The sequence below is a fragment of the Protopterus annectens genome, chromosome 1.part0 (genome assembly GCF_019279795.1).
Source record: "Protopterus annectens isolate FY-2018-M chromosome 1.part0, PAN1.0, whole genome shotgun sequence".
Lineage (NCBI taxonomy): Eukaryota > Metazoa > Chordata > Ceratodontiformes > Protopteridae > Protopterus > Protopterus annectens.
The window spans coordinates 1,234,346,809-1,234,365,604 of record NC_056725.1 but is presented as its reverse complement, the minus strand read 5'-3'; the positions used below and the strand labels follow the sequence as shown (position 1 = coordinate 1,234,365,604).

At 37.1% G+C, this 18,796-nt stretch overlaps 1 protein-coding gene across 3 annotated transcripts in view; it reads left to right on the top strand.

Annotated features, from left to right (window-relative positions):
• FAXC (failed axon connections homolog, metaxin like GST domain containing) overlaps window positions 1-18,796 on the top strand; it is a 1,137,834-nt gene that overhangs the window by 857,885 nt on the left and 261,153 nt on the right. For all 3 annotated transcript variants that reach the window (XM_044065817.1, XM_044065809.1, XM_044065824.1), the window contains exon 5: window positions 14,965-15,081. In XM_044065817.1, coding sequence (XP_043921752.1) covers window positions 14,965-15,081 — 117 coding nt within the window. The remainder of the gene's footprint in view (window positions 1-14,964; window positions 15,082-18,796) is intronic.

The following is an 18,796-nucleotide window of genomic DNA, read 5'->3' as shown; positions in this document are numbered from 1 at the left end:
ATCTGCCCTTGACGAAACAAACTGGGTTGGGTCCAGTGTCTGGAGGTTTACTATCTCTCTAGTGATCATCTCCATGATAATTCCTTCCACAGCTTTACAAATAAAACTAGTGAGACTTACGGGTCTGCAATTTCCAGGGTCTGTAGATGGCCGACCTTTGTGCAGATGACTGTTATGCACATTTTTATTAATTAACATTATAATTGTTATGAATTATTTCCAATAGTTTATGAATTGTTATTGATTTAGGCAACAAGTAACATATATTGTCAGTTTACTAATTTATCCTTACTAGTGGAAGAGAAGACTGAGAGCAATCTTATCACAGAATGCTGAGTACAAAGCTGAAGTCAGACTGGTTCAGCTCGATGAACTGTAATGAGGCAACTGTCAGACAGGGGTCTTCAGCTGTTGTGTTTCAAGCCAGGCGAGGCTTACCAATGGCCTTGTCTCTGAAACTCCTTGTCCTAGGGATATTTTTTTCTAAAGGTGAGGTTGTTACCTCTCAACTGCCAGATAAAATGTGTAGTTTTCTGGCACATCACTAAGGATTGAATTCACTAAATAATGACATACATTTGAGTTTTTCAACCTTTATGCTCTTTAGCAAATGCATGCTGGCACAAATCCTGTTTATTCTAGCAACTTTCTAAGTTTATAAGAACATTTTTTTAAATCTTTCCCTATTCTTGGGCCTTTATCCCCCCATTAGTTTAGACTTTGTCCAGATATCTTGAGCTAAGAGGTTGAGAGGTAAGGGTTTTGTATCTCAGGACTGGACAACTTACAGGAAACTGTTATTATAGACACATTCTGAAGCTTTTTTAGCTTATTTGCATAATAGCCTTACTATAGCTCATGATGATCGAAAAATGGATACCTCTTAGCTGTAGAGATTTTTGCAGAATGTCCAGATTTTTGCCTCATATTTTTATGGTCCATTTTTAATAAAATTGTGGTTTTCTTGCAAATTAGTAGCAAATTATTAAAGACTGAAGTTAGAAAATAATGACAGATGGTTGAGTTTCAGACTTCATACCCTTCAGAAAATTCATGCTAATGCAAAACTTGTTATTCTATCAACTTTTTTAAGTTTGTAGAAGTGGTTATTAAAAATTGTCCCTATTTTTGGGCCTCTGTCCCACTTTTATTAATGGCTTTGTCCAGATTTTTTGCTTTAAGAGGTTGAGAGCTATGGTTCAACTGTATTTTAAGCCTCTATAATAAAAGTGAAGTGACATTAATGTTATTTCTAGAATTATGAATGGGCAAACATTTACTGTTCACAGGGCATTATTTCTGTAAAAAAAAAAAAGAAGAACAAAAGTTTATATCAGATAAGTACCAATCTGGAATTTTGCAGTCTATTGAATGGATGTAAAATTATGAGGCTCACTGGTCTGATATGCTGCTAAATATCATCGTGTTCTCCTCAATTGAATTGCTGGCTGCCTTGTAATATGACACCACATCGTACATATCTGTGGCGTCTTTACTATTTTTAAGTGGTATGGTGCAGGGAAAGGTAAGACTTTTCTATTCAGATGTGTTAAACTCTTTGAAACAGATCACAGCGTGGAATACCTTTTGGAAAGAGGAGACCAGGTTAACAGGCAACATTTTCTCAGTGTAACAAAACTGAAAACCAGTGCCAAGTATAAAGACAAAATTTGTTTTGCAAGCAACAGATTCAGAAAAATAGTTATAGTGGCATGCAGTCAGTCTGATATATTAGTAGAAAATTATTCCGAATCATTCTATGTGTCTTATGTAAGCAGATTTCCACTGTGACGAAAGTTTTGGCAAGGCTAAGATAAAACTTGTTGCTCTTGCAGGATATATAGTTGTACATGGTAAAATATGTAATTACTCATATAAAAGGTGTGGGGCACACCCGGATTCTGTATGCAACTGCCATACTTTGCTCCGAAAAGGACAGAGTCTGAATGAGATGAGCATGCATACCTCTGCACATGCTGGTTTGCCAGCAGAAACAAGTCCCCCAGTATATCAATATTTATCTGATTATGCACACATCTGCCCCTTCCCAAATTAGTGTGTTTTATCTTTCACATCCACCATTATGTGGCCTCCTCTATTTCCAGTCACGTCTTTTTAAAATTACTCATAGATTTGCATAGCATCACCATTGCTGTTATATAAATTGTCCAGTTTGTAATTGTAGTCAGTGCCCTTTCCTTTTCCCTGAAAGTATTTCTTTGATCGTCATTAAGACCTTTTCATATGCTGCATGTCTCTTGTCCTCTCTTCCTCTACTTTCTCGTCCTTATTTGCATAGTCTTACTTGCATTACCTGCATAATTCTCACTGTATCAAGTGCAGGGTCATAAGGTATTATTACAACATAGAGGACATGACTGGTGCTGACATAATAACTCAGAAAATCACCCCAAATATGAATTACATTTATAGGCTGATATGGTCTCCTGAATTGTATGTATTACTTCAGGTTTGATTCAACATAGTGATCCTATCAGCTTATATATGTAATTCATTAAGGAAGAACAGGATACTTTGCACCCTCATATTTGTGGTGATTTTCTGAAGAGTTAACAGCATAATGGCTGAGAATGCCTATTGCTTGTCTTGACCTTGCTAAGATATTCAAATATTATTCTACATAAGGAAATCATTGAGAAATTAAAAGCACTGAATATTAAACTACTTATAATTTGGTGGGTGTAACACTGGTAAAGCAACAAGACTCAAAATAAGGGGCTCTATCTATCTATCTATCTATCTATCTATCTATCTATCTATCTATCTATCTATCTATCTGTCTGTCTGTCTATCTATCAATCTGATGTGAGGAAGGCATGCCAAGCCAGTTCAGATGGGTGCCCACCAAGAAGTCGAGAGATCCTCCTTGTGATGCCTAATGGTCAGATCCAGTTGGATCATTACTCTACAAAGCATTCAATGAGGCACTTCAGGATCCCAGTGTGGACACTGAAAACTAGTCCACCTTGGTCCTTACCAGCCTCTGTACCTCACACCAGGTGACCCAGGTGAGGTCCCGCCACATCACTCTCAGAACAGGATTCCCCATAGCGGTGGCAATGGTGGCCCTCATCAAGCTCTCTATGTCACTTTCCACAGAAAAGCAGGCCTTTGGACCCAGCAGTCAACTCCATGGCCAATGTAGAGCATGGTGACCATCACCTGCCCTTTGCCTGCAGCTTTGCTGAACTTTCACTAGAGAAAGAAAATAAATAGAGAAAAACAAAACAAGAAAACAGAATGGTACAAGAAAATGAAAACATGAAAATAAAGAAACACACAAATGCAACTCTTCAGTTACATGGTGTATAGTTTATTAAAATATTACATTACTGCCAACATACACTACACTTAACCCAGCACCTGGAGAGCCTGTCCTTCTCTGGCAGGCAAGCCAATTTTATTAAGTTTGCTATGGCCCTGTAAAACAGAAAACAGTGATGTATTGTAATGAGCACAGCATGTTCTTGACAGCAGCAGGCAAGTACAGCTACAGGTGCTACACCTACTGTACAATGACATTGCAGGAAAAGAATGCATGCAATAAAAAAGGTGTTTTTTTTTCCTCCCTAACCTCTTCTTCCCAGTAGTGGAGAAGGCCTGGGTGACACCACCTCAGATCACTGCATTTATGCCAGCACTGCTCGCCAGAGCAGGTGATGCCAGTGTGGCATCACTCACTGGCCTGGCGAGCTGGTGACAGGTATCTACTTTAGGCCCTCATAATCCCCCAGCAGACAGCTGCAGTGATCAGATGTAAAAAAGATTTTGCTCTTCCTACTATACTAGGTGGGATCCCTGCTAGATTCTATACCTGCTGAAGGCATGTCCACTTATCGGGTCAATACCAAGAGAAAAAATGGTAGACAGGGCACATGGCTGCACATAGTGGGTACCATATGATGTGCATCAATGGGAAACATGGTAGGCTGATACCCACTTGTAGTATCATAATGCACGTGGTCAGCAGCTCAATGCAAAGTGGCATTAACACTGCCAGGATTCACAGGCGAGCACACTCTATGTGACATCCCAGTCAATAAATGAGCAGGAGCAGTCTCTGCAGCAGGTACTAGAAGGTGATAACATGTCTTGTTACTGGCACGATTCAAAGACAATCTTAATAAGGCACATCATTAGCATAATCATTCTGTGAGCCCCACTTTATTGCAAAAAAAACCCACAGCCACCATTTTGAGGGAGACTGCATTACATTAGTCAGCTTTGAGAATCTGAATATAGTGAATATCAGAGTGTATTGTTATGCAGACAAACTGGTAGCAGATCCAATAATTGGTAATGGACCTCAGGACTGCAGTGGCCATACAAGGGTTTATGGAAGCAACAGACACTGTTATACAAGAGTGGAGTTTGTGGGGTGGCACTGCATATGACTTGACAGTGGGCTGAGAGACAGGGCAGGGTTTCAAAATGCACAGTGGACAGGTCCGGATAGGTTGTAGTCGTATTTGGGGAGGCTGTCAAACAAACGGGGCATCTGGGATAGGTAGGTTAAGTTGCAGTCATGTTGGGCAGGGGCTTGACTTGTAAAAGCACAAAGTATAGAAAAGACAGGTTATAATCCTGTTGTAGGGAAGACACAAACAGACAGGGCACAGAGAACACAATCTGGCTGAGTCACTTTCCTGCTCTGTAGGTGATTGCCACACTGTGCCATGTGCATGTGGACTACATGCCATACTGCAGGGATATGGGGTCTCAATAGAACAGTCACAGACTATTCTAGCTGCATATGTCTGGCAGACAGCAAGCATGGTTAACATGCTTATAGCCAACACACTGTGGCAAAATGCAGAAAAGTTACATTATGTCATTATAAAAGGCTGTGGCCACCATACGTGTGCCTGGAGTAGTATGGAGGCAACTGATGGCTTTCTTGGACAATCATGCATATATTCATTGATCCACATGTGTAACCCACAGGTGTACATGTTGTAGTGTGGGACTGAAGAAATAGAAACAGCTGGTAATTTCAACATGCAGGAGATAGATGTGCTGCTAGAGGCTGTATGCATATATGACATGATTATCCTTGGGAAAGGTAAAAGGCAGGGCTGTCTGGGAAAAGGTATGGTATGGACCAGTGTGGGACTTCAGTACTATAGGCAGCCATAATAGGAGAGTAGTGCAGGTGCACCGCAGGGTCATTAATATGTTACTGCATTCCAAGACCGAGGCACTGGAAATTGCCAGAGATGGGTGGGAGGTTGGCATAATGGTTAAGGTGTTTAACTTACAGACACAAGGTGTGGGGTTTTATTCTCACATGGAATAATTGGCTAGGCTTAAAATGGCTCACAAGGCTAGTACTAATCTATGAACCTATCGGTTGATCCATGGGATGGGCCATGAACATAAAGGAGTTTCACAGAGATGAAGGAATTCCTGGCATCCCTTATGGAGAAAATTATGATAATCCTCATATCTGAATGACATTTGCCAGTAGAAGCTGGGTTGGTGACAATTGCTTGAGTATCTATAGGGGATACATCAGGGTAGTAGTAGCATGGGCTGTTACTGTAGGCCAATGGCTTGCACATGTGAATGTTTTGCTCAGAAAAACACATGCATTTATGTCATCCAGGAACATGTGGGCTAGATCATCAACAGTCAGTGTGTCATACTGAGGTGGGTGTCACCCATATGATCTAACATGACCCACTAGGAGAGTATCCAGCACAACACATCAGAACATGCCTGATGATGACAGGGTTACTGGTAGAAGGTTGCTGAAGGTGATGGCACCATGCACATGGCATAGCTTTATGTTAACAGTGGACTGCACACCCCAGTCGAGGTTTTTGTGGGGGTGCCTGATGAATCACCAGCATTATGTATGTTCAATGAATGTCATTCCATCCATATTAGTCCCACCTCTGCTGCACAAGTGCCACCAGTGCAGACAGCATCAATGGGCTGCACTGTCTCGGAGTGGCATGTTAGTAGCTGTACTGCTTTGAGTCAGACTTTCTCAGACTTGGGCGTCACATTTAATATCAAGCCAGTGGATATGCAGATCAGTAATCCAGGCAAAGATAGTCAGTGCTCACAGCATGTCAGAGCTGCTGAGTTGGCTGTATGAACCTGTATTAGGACCTGCAATCATTGCCGGGACTGCAGGACATTCTGCAACACATGCAGAGTGATATGGTATATAGTAATTATGAGAGGACATATCAGTTGAGGGCATTGGTGGATCAGCTGGCAGCTATTGATGCATCCAGGCAGATATACGCAACCGGCCATTGTGGCTGTGCATTGTCTCTGCCCCTGAACATAGGCACTCCTATGGACATGGCCAATAGTCTTCTGACTCCACTGAGGCCATACTCCACTGGACCAAACAGTCAGGGTATCAGGGAGTCAGGGTCCTGCATTTCAATATCATCATGGTCCTCTGTAGCCCTACCATAAAAAATACCTCATTATGCCCATTCTCAGGATGGTGGATACCAGCATTTTATTGGAATGCCACAACAACAGCTAAAGTAGAATTCCAGTATATGTTGCTGATGTGGTATCCCATCCCATGTACAGAATATCTTCAGTTCTGTGACTGCAGAGCCACATGCTACACCCAGTGTGAGAAATCACTGGGGATATCATCCCTGACTTCCTCTACCACCTAGCCATGTTTATGGCTACTGCATCAACCACACATGACCCTTTCTTCTATGGTAATATTACTGTTCCTTGTAACTGTGTTCTCCCCACCTGTGCAGATGATGAAGACTGTGCCCTGCCCTCCACAATTACCTTTGTGGGTATGATAATACCTGATTCATGGTGTGGCCAGTCAATGCATGGTAATACATAGTCGAGGTAGGCTGTTGTATACATCAGTTTTATTTTGGGATTGTCTTGTCATGGCCCATAATTGTGGCCCAAATGCCACCTCTTTGCCTGTGCCATGATATATTGCAGCTACCCTTGCTACACAACTCCTGCAAGTTTTCTTCAACTCTTCATTCATTTTTTCCTTTACTATTGTAATAGCTGTATCAAGCAGCATTATGGTGTCCCCATGTTGTATCTGTTTTTGTAGCACCATGTTGGCACAGACTACAGATATCTTGCTAAAGGTCTCTGGAGCATACTGCAATGCACCACCAGATGTGTCCACAGATCTAAGCTTATCCTGCATCACCTGATTCACCTACACTGTGTTCATGGGACCTGTAAGCAATGTTCAAGACTCTGTGAGTGGTGATATGCACATCTAGCCTTCTACCAACTAGATGACCCTGTGGAAAGTCACCCTGCGTGAATCAGTGATACATGTCGCATCATGTATGCCAGATACAGAAATAAAGGGAACTGCATATATGGAATACAGATGGTAACCATTTGAAATGTCAGGCCCCACTAGAGCGAGTTTCAAATTCTCAAAATCAAAAGTAGCTTAGCAGTAAAGCACAGTAGTAAATATTTTTATTTTTAAAAGAATATGATAAGCAATTACTATTCTTTATATTTCTTTTTCTGTGTGGGTTTGACTGTTACGAAATGGTCACAAGTACAGATCTAAATACAAACATGATAATTATATTTGAATATACCAACAAAATTACTAAACAACTGGAAAACTAAATGAAAGAATAATAACCAATAGTATTATGATTTTGGAGCAAAGCCTAGTTTAGATTGTTTGCACTGGTTGTCTTTATCACATGATTATTTGAATGTGTTTTTAAGGGGTGTGTTTTACAAACTTTTCTGATGAAGTTCTTGTTGAAACATTAAAGAGAATGAAAGTGCTAAGAAAAAGTGTTTGTGGGTTCTTTTTTCAGCCATAGTTTCAACTTGTTTTTTTATATTTGAATATCCTTGTTTGCTGAATGTAGATCATAGATGATGAGTTTTTCTACTGAATATTTAGCTTGCATCCATATATGTATGTTATATTTAAACATTGCTATTTTTGAAGTGACTCCATGCCCAAAACTATATATTATGTTCTCCTTCTGTAAGCAGTGATGGAAAGGGGTGGTGTGAAAACAAATAAGTTATAATACCTTCAACCATACTACTTTGGAAATCCTGAGGGACACTTGATAAATGTATTTATTTATTTGACATTTGTTTGCTGGGAAAGTCCAACTGGTCCAGAAAGTGCCTATTTTCAGCAGTGGCCCAGGGATAAAAATATGCTTCCCTATCAATGTTGGCTTCTGACAAGTGGAAATGGAAGACTGTCCAAGCATCAGTTTTTAAGTATTTGAAAAGTTCTGTTCACAGAAAAGGCCTAAGGAGTAGTCGAGCTGACTAAATGAAGAGAAAATTTAAAAATGGTTGAAAAAATAATAAACTTGATTAACTCCCTCTTACATTTGCAACGTTAAAACATTTTTAGGTCTTATTTTTATGGATTCTTAAGCACATGTTGTCCAGATGTAAATGTTTAATTCAAAGTAAAAACATATATTCTGTCTTGCTATCTAACTATACATTTCTTTCTTTTTTTCTGTTGCCAGTTTAATGAGTATGTTCTTATATTCTTGTGATTTATGTATATTTGTCTGACTTGTTAATACTTATTTATGGATGCTTGGAAGAATTAATAACATAAAAACCAAAACCAAAAAAGTGGTGCAATAGTGCTCAGATAAAAAAATTTGAAAACCAAAGAAAGAGCACTAATGTTGTGAGTCCTCAGATAAAATGTATTGCAAATAAGGTTTAGCTCTTTCATCAATACCAGTTGACGTCATCAGAACAATAAAAAATCAAACAGAATAAGTTTAAATACTGCATACTTTACAGTGATTGGTTCTCCTTTCCCCCAATAATTGAACAGTGAATCATCAGTTCATGAATATCCAACTCAGTTCATGAATATTAAGTACATATTAGTTAAAAACACCACTAAAAACCTGCTCTAATGTATTTATATTATACATTTTACAACAAAAAAGAGATTTAATCAAAATTTTCATCATTGCAAAGGCATATTAAACAACCCCAAACAAATTTTTTTTTTATTTAAAAAAATATTAAATAGTAAACCATTCAAACCTGTCCTGCCTTTTCTTTTAAAATTGGCAGGATGGTCAAATGGTCATTTAAGCCTGGAGGGAAGTTTGAAGCTAGTCTTAATTGCCATAATAGTTCTTTTTTATTTAAGACATTTTTCCAATCTCCCCCTAGCTTCAGTGTAGAGAAGATCAAGAATAGCAAATTTAAAACCACAGAAGTCAGCACATTGTGTACTATGTTTGTATAAAGCATTAGTTTCCTTTCTATTTTTCATGTCAAATAAGTGTTCATATATCCTAGTTTTGAATAACCTCTCCGTCTTTCCAACATAAAATGATGTACAAGTGTTACACCTAGCAATGTACACCAGCTTACTGGAAAGACAATTACCCCTTCTCAAAAATACAATACTTTTGTTTTGATTATCAATGTTTATAGAACTATCCTGTAAAATATATGAACAATAGGAGCATCTGCCACAAGGCCTGCTCCCATTAAATTTCACCAGTACACCTTGATTGTTGGTTCCCCTCTCCAGGACTGACTTTATATTGGGTCCTATTTTAGTTGAAAAAATAGGTTTATCACCTACTACCTGGAAAACTTCATGGTTGATTTTAAAAATATTCCAATTTTTACATATTATTTCTTTCACTTGGTGATACAGCGGACTATATTGAACAACACATGCCTGTTGAAAATCAATTTTGTTCTCATTCTCAATAACTGTCAAGGTATTGTTGATTTTATTAAGTCCCTTTCCCAACAATGGTATATACCTTTTACCCCAATCATCCAATACTCCTGTTAGAATAGTGTCAATAAACTCACCAGGGTAGCCTCTTTCAAGGAACATGTCCTTCAAATATACAAATTCCTGGATTACATCATTTTTTGAGGATGTCATTCTGGCAACCCTGATGGCCTGACCTTTGATAATGCTTTTCTTTTGGAATATAGGATGATGACTATCAAAATGTAAGTAACTGTTACAAAAGTTTTTTTACGATAAATTCTAGAAATAAATTTATCCTGGTCCTTTATTATCTTGGTGTCTAGATAATTAATTTCTTTTTCATGAAAATCAAAAGTGAATTTTAAAAAATGAGTAGTCTCATTTACGTATTGTATGAATAATGGTGTGGATTCAGAAGTTCCTTTCCATAAATTAAAAATATCATCCAAAAACCTATTATAAAATAATACATTAGAAAAAAACTCACTTTTAAAGACATGTTCTCTTTCCCAACCTAACAAAACTAAATTTGCATACAAAGGGGCACAGGCAGCTCCTATCGCCACTCCCTTTACCTGTTGAAAATGTTCCCCCTCAAAATATATATAGTTTTCCAAAATTAAACTCATAAGTTCACATATTAAACTAATCTCACCAGGGGGCAAAAAAGAAACCCTCTGGTCCATAACATATTCATATAGAAAACTATCCACCCTTTGATAAGAAATATGTATTTCATTCCTAGAATATGGTGAGTAATTTTCAACATTGAACAAAATAGCCTGCATAGTATTGGTGTAATCCTCAGAGTTATACAATATAATGCCTCCACCCTTATCAGGTGCCATGATACGTATACTCTTGTCCTCTCTTAATTCATTTAATAAACTTTTTTCCTTTTTACTTAAATTAGAAAATGTTCTTCTTTTCTCTCACATTTTATAAATATCTTCCTTAACAGTTTTTTCAAAGGCAGCTATAAGTGGATGAGAGGGGGATTAAAAGTACTACTTTTTCTAAGTATTTTATTAGAACAATTGGTGGAATTGTGGAATTATTACCATCCTTGTCTGAAAACATTATTTTTAAATTTAACTTTCTCAGATAGAGTTGTATATCCACCAATGTTTCTGCTATATCTGGAATCTTGGTGGGAACAAATTTGAACCCCTTAGAAAACAAAGAAAAGAATTCCTCAGAAATAATTCTGTCAGTATAATTGTATATATGAAACCCATTTAATGTATGCTGAATGTTACTAACTTGTTTTACTAAAACTGGTGTTTCTACCACCTGGGGAAACCCTTGTGTTGTTGTGCTACTTTGCTGTAAGATTTGTATGTCTCTTGTTTCCGACTGGCTATTCTTTCTGGGCATCTTGGTAATGGAAAATCCTGGTAATCCACCAAATTACCCCCCTCTTCTTCAATAGAATGTTTGTCCTCACCCAACAACTCAAAATTCACATTATCCATATTTTCCTCTTCATGTTGTGTTAAAGGTACATAAGCATCCTTGCGTTCATAACTAAAAACCAGTTTATCAATGGGGTGCACTTTGCATTACTTATACTGCTTATAATCTCTATCCAGCTTTTTCACTTTCTTGTTAAAAATATTATCACATTTCTTTTCAACCCTATTTATTGACCAGAGGGTTTCCAAAGAAGACTATGATTTTCTTTTGAATTTACACCCTAAAATTCCTGTTTTTTTTGGCATACCGAAAGTACATAAGAATGTTGAAAAACCACCCTTTAGGCCTATTGTAGCAGCTGCAGGTTCCAAAACACATAACCTGGCTGTATATGTTGATAAAAAAGTTAAGCATGTTGTAGAGCAGTTCCCACATTTGGTAAAGGACTTCTGGGACTTCCTTGGTCAACTTAAAAGTGACTTGTGGTGTCCAAATTGTATTTTCCTTACTATAGATGTTCAGGATTTGTTTTCCTGTATTCCTAAACAGGAAGGCTTAAGCTTCTTTGAAGAAGTGCTTTTTACTTGTTCTTTTTTGTCCCCTGGTGAGATTAGTTTAATATGTGAACTTATGAGTTTCATTTTGGAAAACAACTATATATACTTTGAGGGGGAATATTTTCAACAGGTAAAGGGAGTGGCGATAGGAGCTGCCTGCGCCCCTTTGTATGCAAATTTAGTTTTGTTAGGTTGGGAAAGAGAACATGTCTTTAAAAGTGAGTTTTTTTCTAATGTATTATTTTCTAATAGGTTTTTGGATGATATTTTTATTTTATGGAAAGGAACTTCTGAATCCATACCATTATTCATCCAATATTTAAATGAGGCTACTAATTTTTTAAAATTCACTTTTGATTTTCATGAACAAGAAATTAATTATCTAGACACCAAGATAATAAAGGACCAGGATAAATTTATTTCTAGAATTTATCGTAAAAAAAAAACTTTTGTAACAGTTACTTACATTTTGATAGTCATCATCCTATATTCCAAAAGAAAAGCATTATCAAAGGTCAGGCCATCAGGGTTGCCAGAATGACATCCTCAAAAAATGATGTAATCCAGGAATTTGTATATTTGAAGGACATGTTCCTTGAAAGAGGCTACCCTGGTGAGTTTATTGACACTATTCTAACAGGAGTATTGGATGATTGGGGTAAAAGGTATATACCTTTGTTGGGAAAGGGACTTAATAAAATCAACAATACCATAACAGTTATTGAGAATGAGAACAAAATTGATTTTCAACAGGCATGTGTTGTTCAATATAGTCCGCTGTATCACCAAGTGAAAGAAATAATATGTAAAAATTGGAATATTTTTAAAACCAACAGTGAAGTTTTCCAGGTAGTAGGTGATAAACCTATTTTTTCAACTAAAATAGGACCCAGTATAAAGTCAGTCCTGGAGAGGGGAACCAACAATCAAGGTGTACAGGTGAAATTTAATGGGAGCAGGCCTTGTGGCAGATGCTCCTATTGTTCATATATTTTACAGGATAGTTCTATAAACATTGATAATCAAAACAAAAGTATTGTATTTTTGAGAAGGGGTAATTGTCTTTCCAGTAAGCTGGTGTACATTGCTAGGTGTAACACTTGTACATAATTTTATGTTGGAAAGACGGAGAGGTTATTCAAAACTAGGATATATGAACATTTATACGACATGAAAAATAGAAAGGAAACTAATGCTTTATACAAACATAGTACACAATGTGCTGACTTCTGTGGTTTTAAATTTGCTATTCTTGATCTTGTCTACATTGAAGCTAGGGGGGGAGATTGGCAAAATGTCTTAAATAAAAAAGAACTATTATGGCAATTAAGACTAGCTGCAAACTTCCCTCCAGGCTTAAATGACCATTTGACCATCCTGCCAATTTTAAAAGAAAAGGCAGGACAGGTTTGAATAGTTTACTATTTAATATTTTTTTTAAAATAAAAAAGTTTTTGTTTGGGGTTGTTTAATATGCCTTTGCAATGATGAAAATTTTGATTAAATCTCTTTTTTGTTGTAAAATGTATAATATAAATATATTAGAGCAGGTTTTTAGTTGTGTTTTTAACTAATATGTACTTAATATTCATGAATTGAGTTGGATATTCATGAACTGATGATTCACTGTTCAATTATTGGGGGAAGGGAGAACCAATCACTGTAAAGTATGTAGTATTTAAACTTATTCTGTTTGATTTTTTATTGTTCTGATCAACTGGTATTGACGAAAGCGCTAAACCTTATTTGCAATAAATTTTATCTGAGGACTCACAACATTAGTGCTCTTTCTTTGGTTTTCAAGAATTAATAACATATTTGTCCTAAAAATCTTTTTATTCCAATAAGAATACTGTGTCACGACCTTTGTCAAATGCCTCTTATCCATCAGACTTTTAACTATGGAACAGGTTTGTTATAGCTTGAGATAGTCTACTATTTTTGATAGAATTAAAGAGAACAGAACTGCATAAAAAACACTATTAATTAGGGTTCCTCATATGATGATGTTAATTCCCTTGAAAACCCAAGCATGTTTCCAGGGAAACTCAAGTAACTGCAAAATTCTCTGTTTTTCAGATATTTACTGTTCATATATTTATGTGATAAATTAAAACCGATTAAAATAATAATAATACTTCCATAATTGTTTTGTTTGTAATATCTGAGCACTATTCCTAGTGTCAGCTAAGTGTGCATGTGTGCATGTGTGTGTGTGTGTATATGTGTGTCTAAGTGTTCTCTAATTTATCAGCACTCATTAGGATTGTTTATTTATTAGCACATTCATGAGAATTGCTTATTTATTTGTACCTTTTTCTTATGTTGAATATTTGAGTTTTACCTTCCCTTCTCTTTTTTGCCTATTCAGTTTACCTGCAAGTACAAATCAGGCTGCATTTTTTCTCCAGGGTCTATTCCACATTCTTATCTGACAGTCAGCAGTCCCTTCCTATAGGCCTTCAGTTAATTCAGAACCAACTGGGGGGGTGTTGTCAAGGCAACCATGAAGGGAGTTCAGTTCTCATCCTCACCACTCCTGTCCTACAACAGGGTCACCCTCATCCCATTGGCCAAAGTGTCTGACTTCATTCCCTTCAGACTGGGACCACCCATGTTTAAGGGTGATCACTAGTTACCCCCAAACTAGGGAACTACTTGATGGGATGGTGCACATCATGCTGTGATGAAAGAAGGGATTTGTTTACTTAGCCTAACTCTACCCTCTGTGGTGATAAAGGAGGGATGCGCATTACTGCTTCGTGAGGCATGTGTGCTACCATACATGTGCCAGCTTTCGGTTATGCTGTGACCCTCCCTATTCCGGCAGCATGTCCCAGCATTCACTAGAGGTCACTTCAACAATGGCCAGTCTGCCTTCCTTACAGTGAAGTGTGTGAGCTGACAGCAGCTGTTCCCTTCCAGTTCCCACTACTAGCTCTTTCAGCAACTGGGAAGCTATACGACCTTCAGTCAGCTGGGTCCTAATCAGCGCTTTAGCTCTGTATGATGACTGGCACTGTCATTCTCAGGATGCACTGTAGTATGTGGGAACTGTCATGAGACCTATAAGCCTTAAATATGATGTCTGTGCAGTCACTGAGAAGATTATATTAGTGTCATCAAGTAGTTAAGAAATAGTCAGTATTATGTTTAAAAGCACTTATTCCTTTGGTCACATAATACCACATCAGCAATTTTATTTAAATAATGTCTAAACCTCTGTGTTGCTTACAGGTGATAAAAAGTACATTATGGGACCAAAGCCATCAACAATAGATGCAACTGTTTTTGGGCACTTGGCGCAGGCAATGTGGACACTCCCTGGAACAAGACCCGAACAGCTGATTAAAGGTAAAGGCATGCATAAATTGTACACAGTTTGAATAACCATACTATGTGTTAGTCTTGTATTATAAAGCAATTATTTTACAATATGTGTTGCAAGCTATAAACAGAGGACACCATGTAACAGTTTCAACTGAATTCTCAACTAACTAAAGTTAATGCCACTTTATTTCCATTAAAACTGCTGTTTATACTATAAAAAAATTATTCTAAGGTATGAAATAGAAATTTGAAATGAAATTAGTCTTCTATACTTGTTTTTATGATTATTGTAAAACTTGCAATTACAGCAGTTATCATTAATAAAATGCCTGATGTTTTGTGATACAATAATTTTAATCTGAGGGTAATTAACTTCTGCAATTGTAGGACTGAATTATAGGATTCTCAGCCATTTAATAGTCCTAATTCTTAGGCAAGCCTCAGAGTTAGCAGTTTTTATTGATCAGTGAATGAAAATAGATGTCTGCACTTTTCTAAATTCTGTCAAAAATCATTACAGAAACTAAAATAGTAATATTCGCGGATCTGTACAGTTGAGCAGGATGGAATGTCTTTCAGCTATGTTGGTTATCTTTCACATTTGAAGCAGAACGTTTGAAGTAAAATTATGGCTACAGGGCAGAAAATAGGATTTAAAGATGGAATAGTTTAAATCACTCCCCAAGGACTAGTAAGCCTCGCGGTGAGCAAAACATATTACCATTTAAAGGATAAGGGTACAGTCACTTCTTCTTTCTGCTGATTCCCATGTCTACAAGTAGGTTATTGCATGTAGCTATTTTAGGCATGTACAGCTGTCTTTGTTAAATATTCATTTGACATAACTAAGTTCTATTACTGTCCTTTGGATTTTTCACTCATAACTCACTTTTCCTGCGAGCTCCAATAATTTAAGAAAATGTGCTGTGTCATTAACTTGTGCACACTGTCTAGGGTCAGTTATCAACTGCTGACAGATCCTCACAAGCTCTAGTAATCGTTTAAGGGATAACAAATTTTAAATAGCCCAAATCAGGTGTTTGCAGAACTTATAAATGTCACCTAAATAATATAATAGCAAAGAAATTATGAAAGCTGCTCACTTGTCAGTGGCAGTTCAAGCATATTATGTTTACGGATCGGTGATGTAAGGACCAGGAGAGCTGAGAGACTGCCTCAGCTGTAGTGTAGAACTCCCAACACTTACACTTCATGCTTGACAACAGTGCAAAAAAAAAAAAAAAAACAGAAACTCTTATGTTATACATTTTTTAAAGTGTATTATTATACCCGATTTAATAGTGCATGTAATACTTGACAACAAGTAATGAAGTTCTAGTGAGACAAAACTTTTTACTTTTTGGAGCCATAGCATAAAAACTGATATTAGGCAATGACCCCCCCCATTAATATTCCAAAATGTGCATGCTGATTGGTCAGCGTGCCCATTCTAAATTAGACTTATACTAATGGAAAAAGGTCCGGTCACCCAGACTTTTTCCATTAGTATAAGTCTTTTTTTTTTTTTTTTGTTACAGCAACGGAGAATGGAAGAACTCCGTTGCTGTAATCTCACTATGTTAAACAGGTTTAACATAGCGAGATAGCTTAAAAAAAGCAACGGAGAAAGGAAGATCTCAGTTGCTTTTTTTTAAAGCTATCTCGCTATGTTAAACTCCTTTAACAAAGGGAGACACTTTTTAAAAAGCAACACAGATCTTGCTTTCTCCATTGCTTCCACACACAGCTCTGATGTACTGAATAAGCATACGCATGTGCAGTACATCACAAATGCCGCAGAATACCAGACAGCTGCAGAAGGGCAGCACAGAGGCATTATACAATGCCATTATTTAAGAAAAGTAAGAATTTTTTTCTTAAATAATGTCATTGTATAATAGCAATAACCCACTTCTTGGTGTGGGTAATGCTGGATTTACCCACGGTTGTCTTTGTTTGGCCACTCGGGCTTCGTCCTCGTGACCAAACCACACCAACCATGGGTAAATCCAGCATTATCCACACCCAGGCGTGGGCTATTGCTTAAATATTCTATCTGGATTGAAGTTTGGTATTTGACTCAGTCTCTGTTTTAGCTTTAATGGCCAATAATGGATGCTTGAGGATAAACCCAGCTATAAACTCTGCAACTGGCTCAGAATTTTCTGTATCTTATGCCAGAAGCAAGATAATCCACTAGCAGGAATGTGTTTATTCCACAACTGCAATGCTGTCTATACCTTCTTACCACTGTTTTGAGGGTAAGTACCTGCTCATGGCAAGTTCTGCTAACAACATCTGTTTCCCTGGAGTGTGGATCATAGTATCAGCTTTACCGGGGCAAACTGGCTACATATTAAGGAACAGATATACATGTCTGTCTTTGTCCTTACCCACATTTATTTAACAAGGATACAGTACCCTACTTTCTGTACCTCAGAACTAAAATCATTTTTTGTGGGCCATCGTCCACTGTCAGGGGGTAGCCTTAGATTTCCAGCATCCTGCTATTCAGTCTTAAAGAGGCATACAGAACATTTTCCTGTGTATGTCTTCTTTTTGTTTCTCCTTAACCCCTTGATGTAACAATACATGAGTAACCAGAATTCATGAGACTCTTTGTCGGTATCTAAAAGACATGGCTCGATCTGAATGCATTCTGAGAAACACATATTATTTCCTCCCTTCATTTCTCTCAACTGTACAGATTTTTGCAGAATGTCCACGTTCATTTGCCCAGGTAACAAAAAACAAAATAAATAAAATAAACAAATAAATAAATGCATGAATGAATGAGTATATAACCAATCAAGCAAGCAAACAAATATGTAAATAAATAAATAAATATTAACTAATACATGATTTTGTTATACAGAAATGCCCACCTACATAGGCATAGGGAACATTCTCTTATAAACAGCTTACAACACAGCTGCCTAAGGCAGATAGGGAAGTACTAACTCTATACAGTTATAAGCAGTTAAACACTAACTGTGAAAGTGTTGCCTTGTTCTGTGGAAAGACAGTCCAAATATAAAACATGACACATTAGCTTATTTTACTATTATATCGATTTATTTACTTTTGAGTAATTTATTTATTTACTTACACCGAACAGGAATGTGAGCAACTGCAGGAAATGGTCAAATGTAAAACAGATGAGATTCTAATGCAGATGTCCCCCCAGCAGCAGCATGCTATATCTTACATCAGAATATGTATAATACAACATGCAGGGGCTGATCCAGCTACTGCATCTTTTTCTTGTATTTCATTTTTTTTTACTTTTTAATACTTTTATTTAAAATCAACAGTTCTGTGAACAACTGCACAAAAAGGAGAATGGGACATTTATATAATCCTTCTTACGTTGGGGTTCCACCTTTGTAGCACGTCAAATTCCCTGCACAGACTCACTTAATGCAGGGCTGATAATGAAACATTCATTTGATGTACTTAAAATACTTGAAATGCAAACTACTGAAAGTCCATTGCATTCACTTTGTGTTGGTTGAAAACACCATTAAAGTGGATATCTATTATATGGAAAAAATACCGTTGGACAACTATTTTTGAATGCATTCTGTGATTGCTGAATACTAGAGATGGGGGGGGGTCTCGCTTTCTCAGTTATTGTGCTGTCTCGGAGTGGGTACGTTAACTTCCTGCAAAATAAAACTTGAGTTTTTCAGTGAGTTTGTATTTCTGTGATTTTTCTTGCTGAGTATGCATTTGGGGA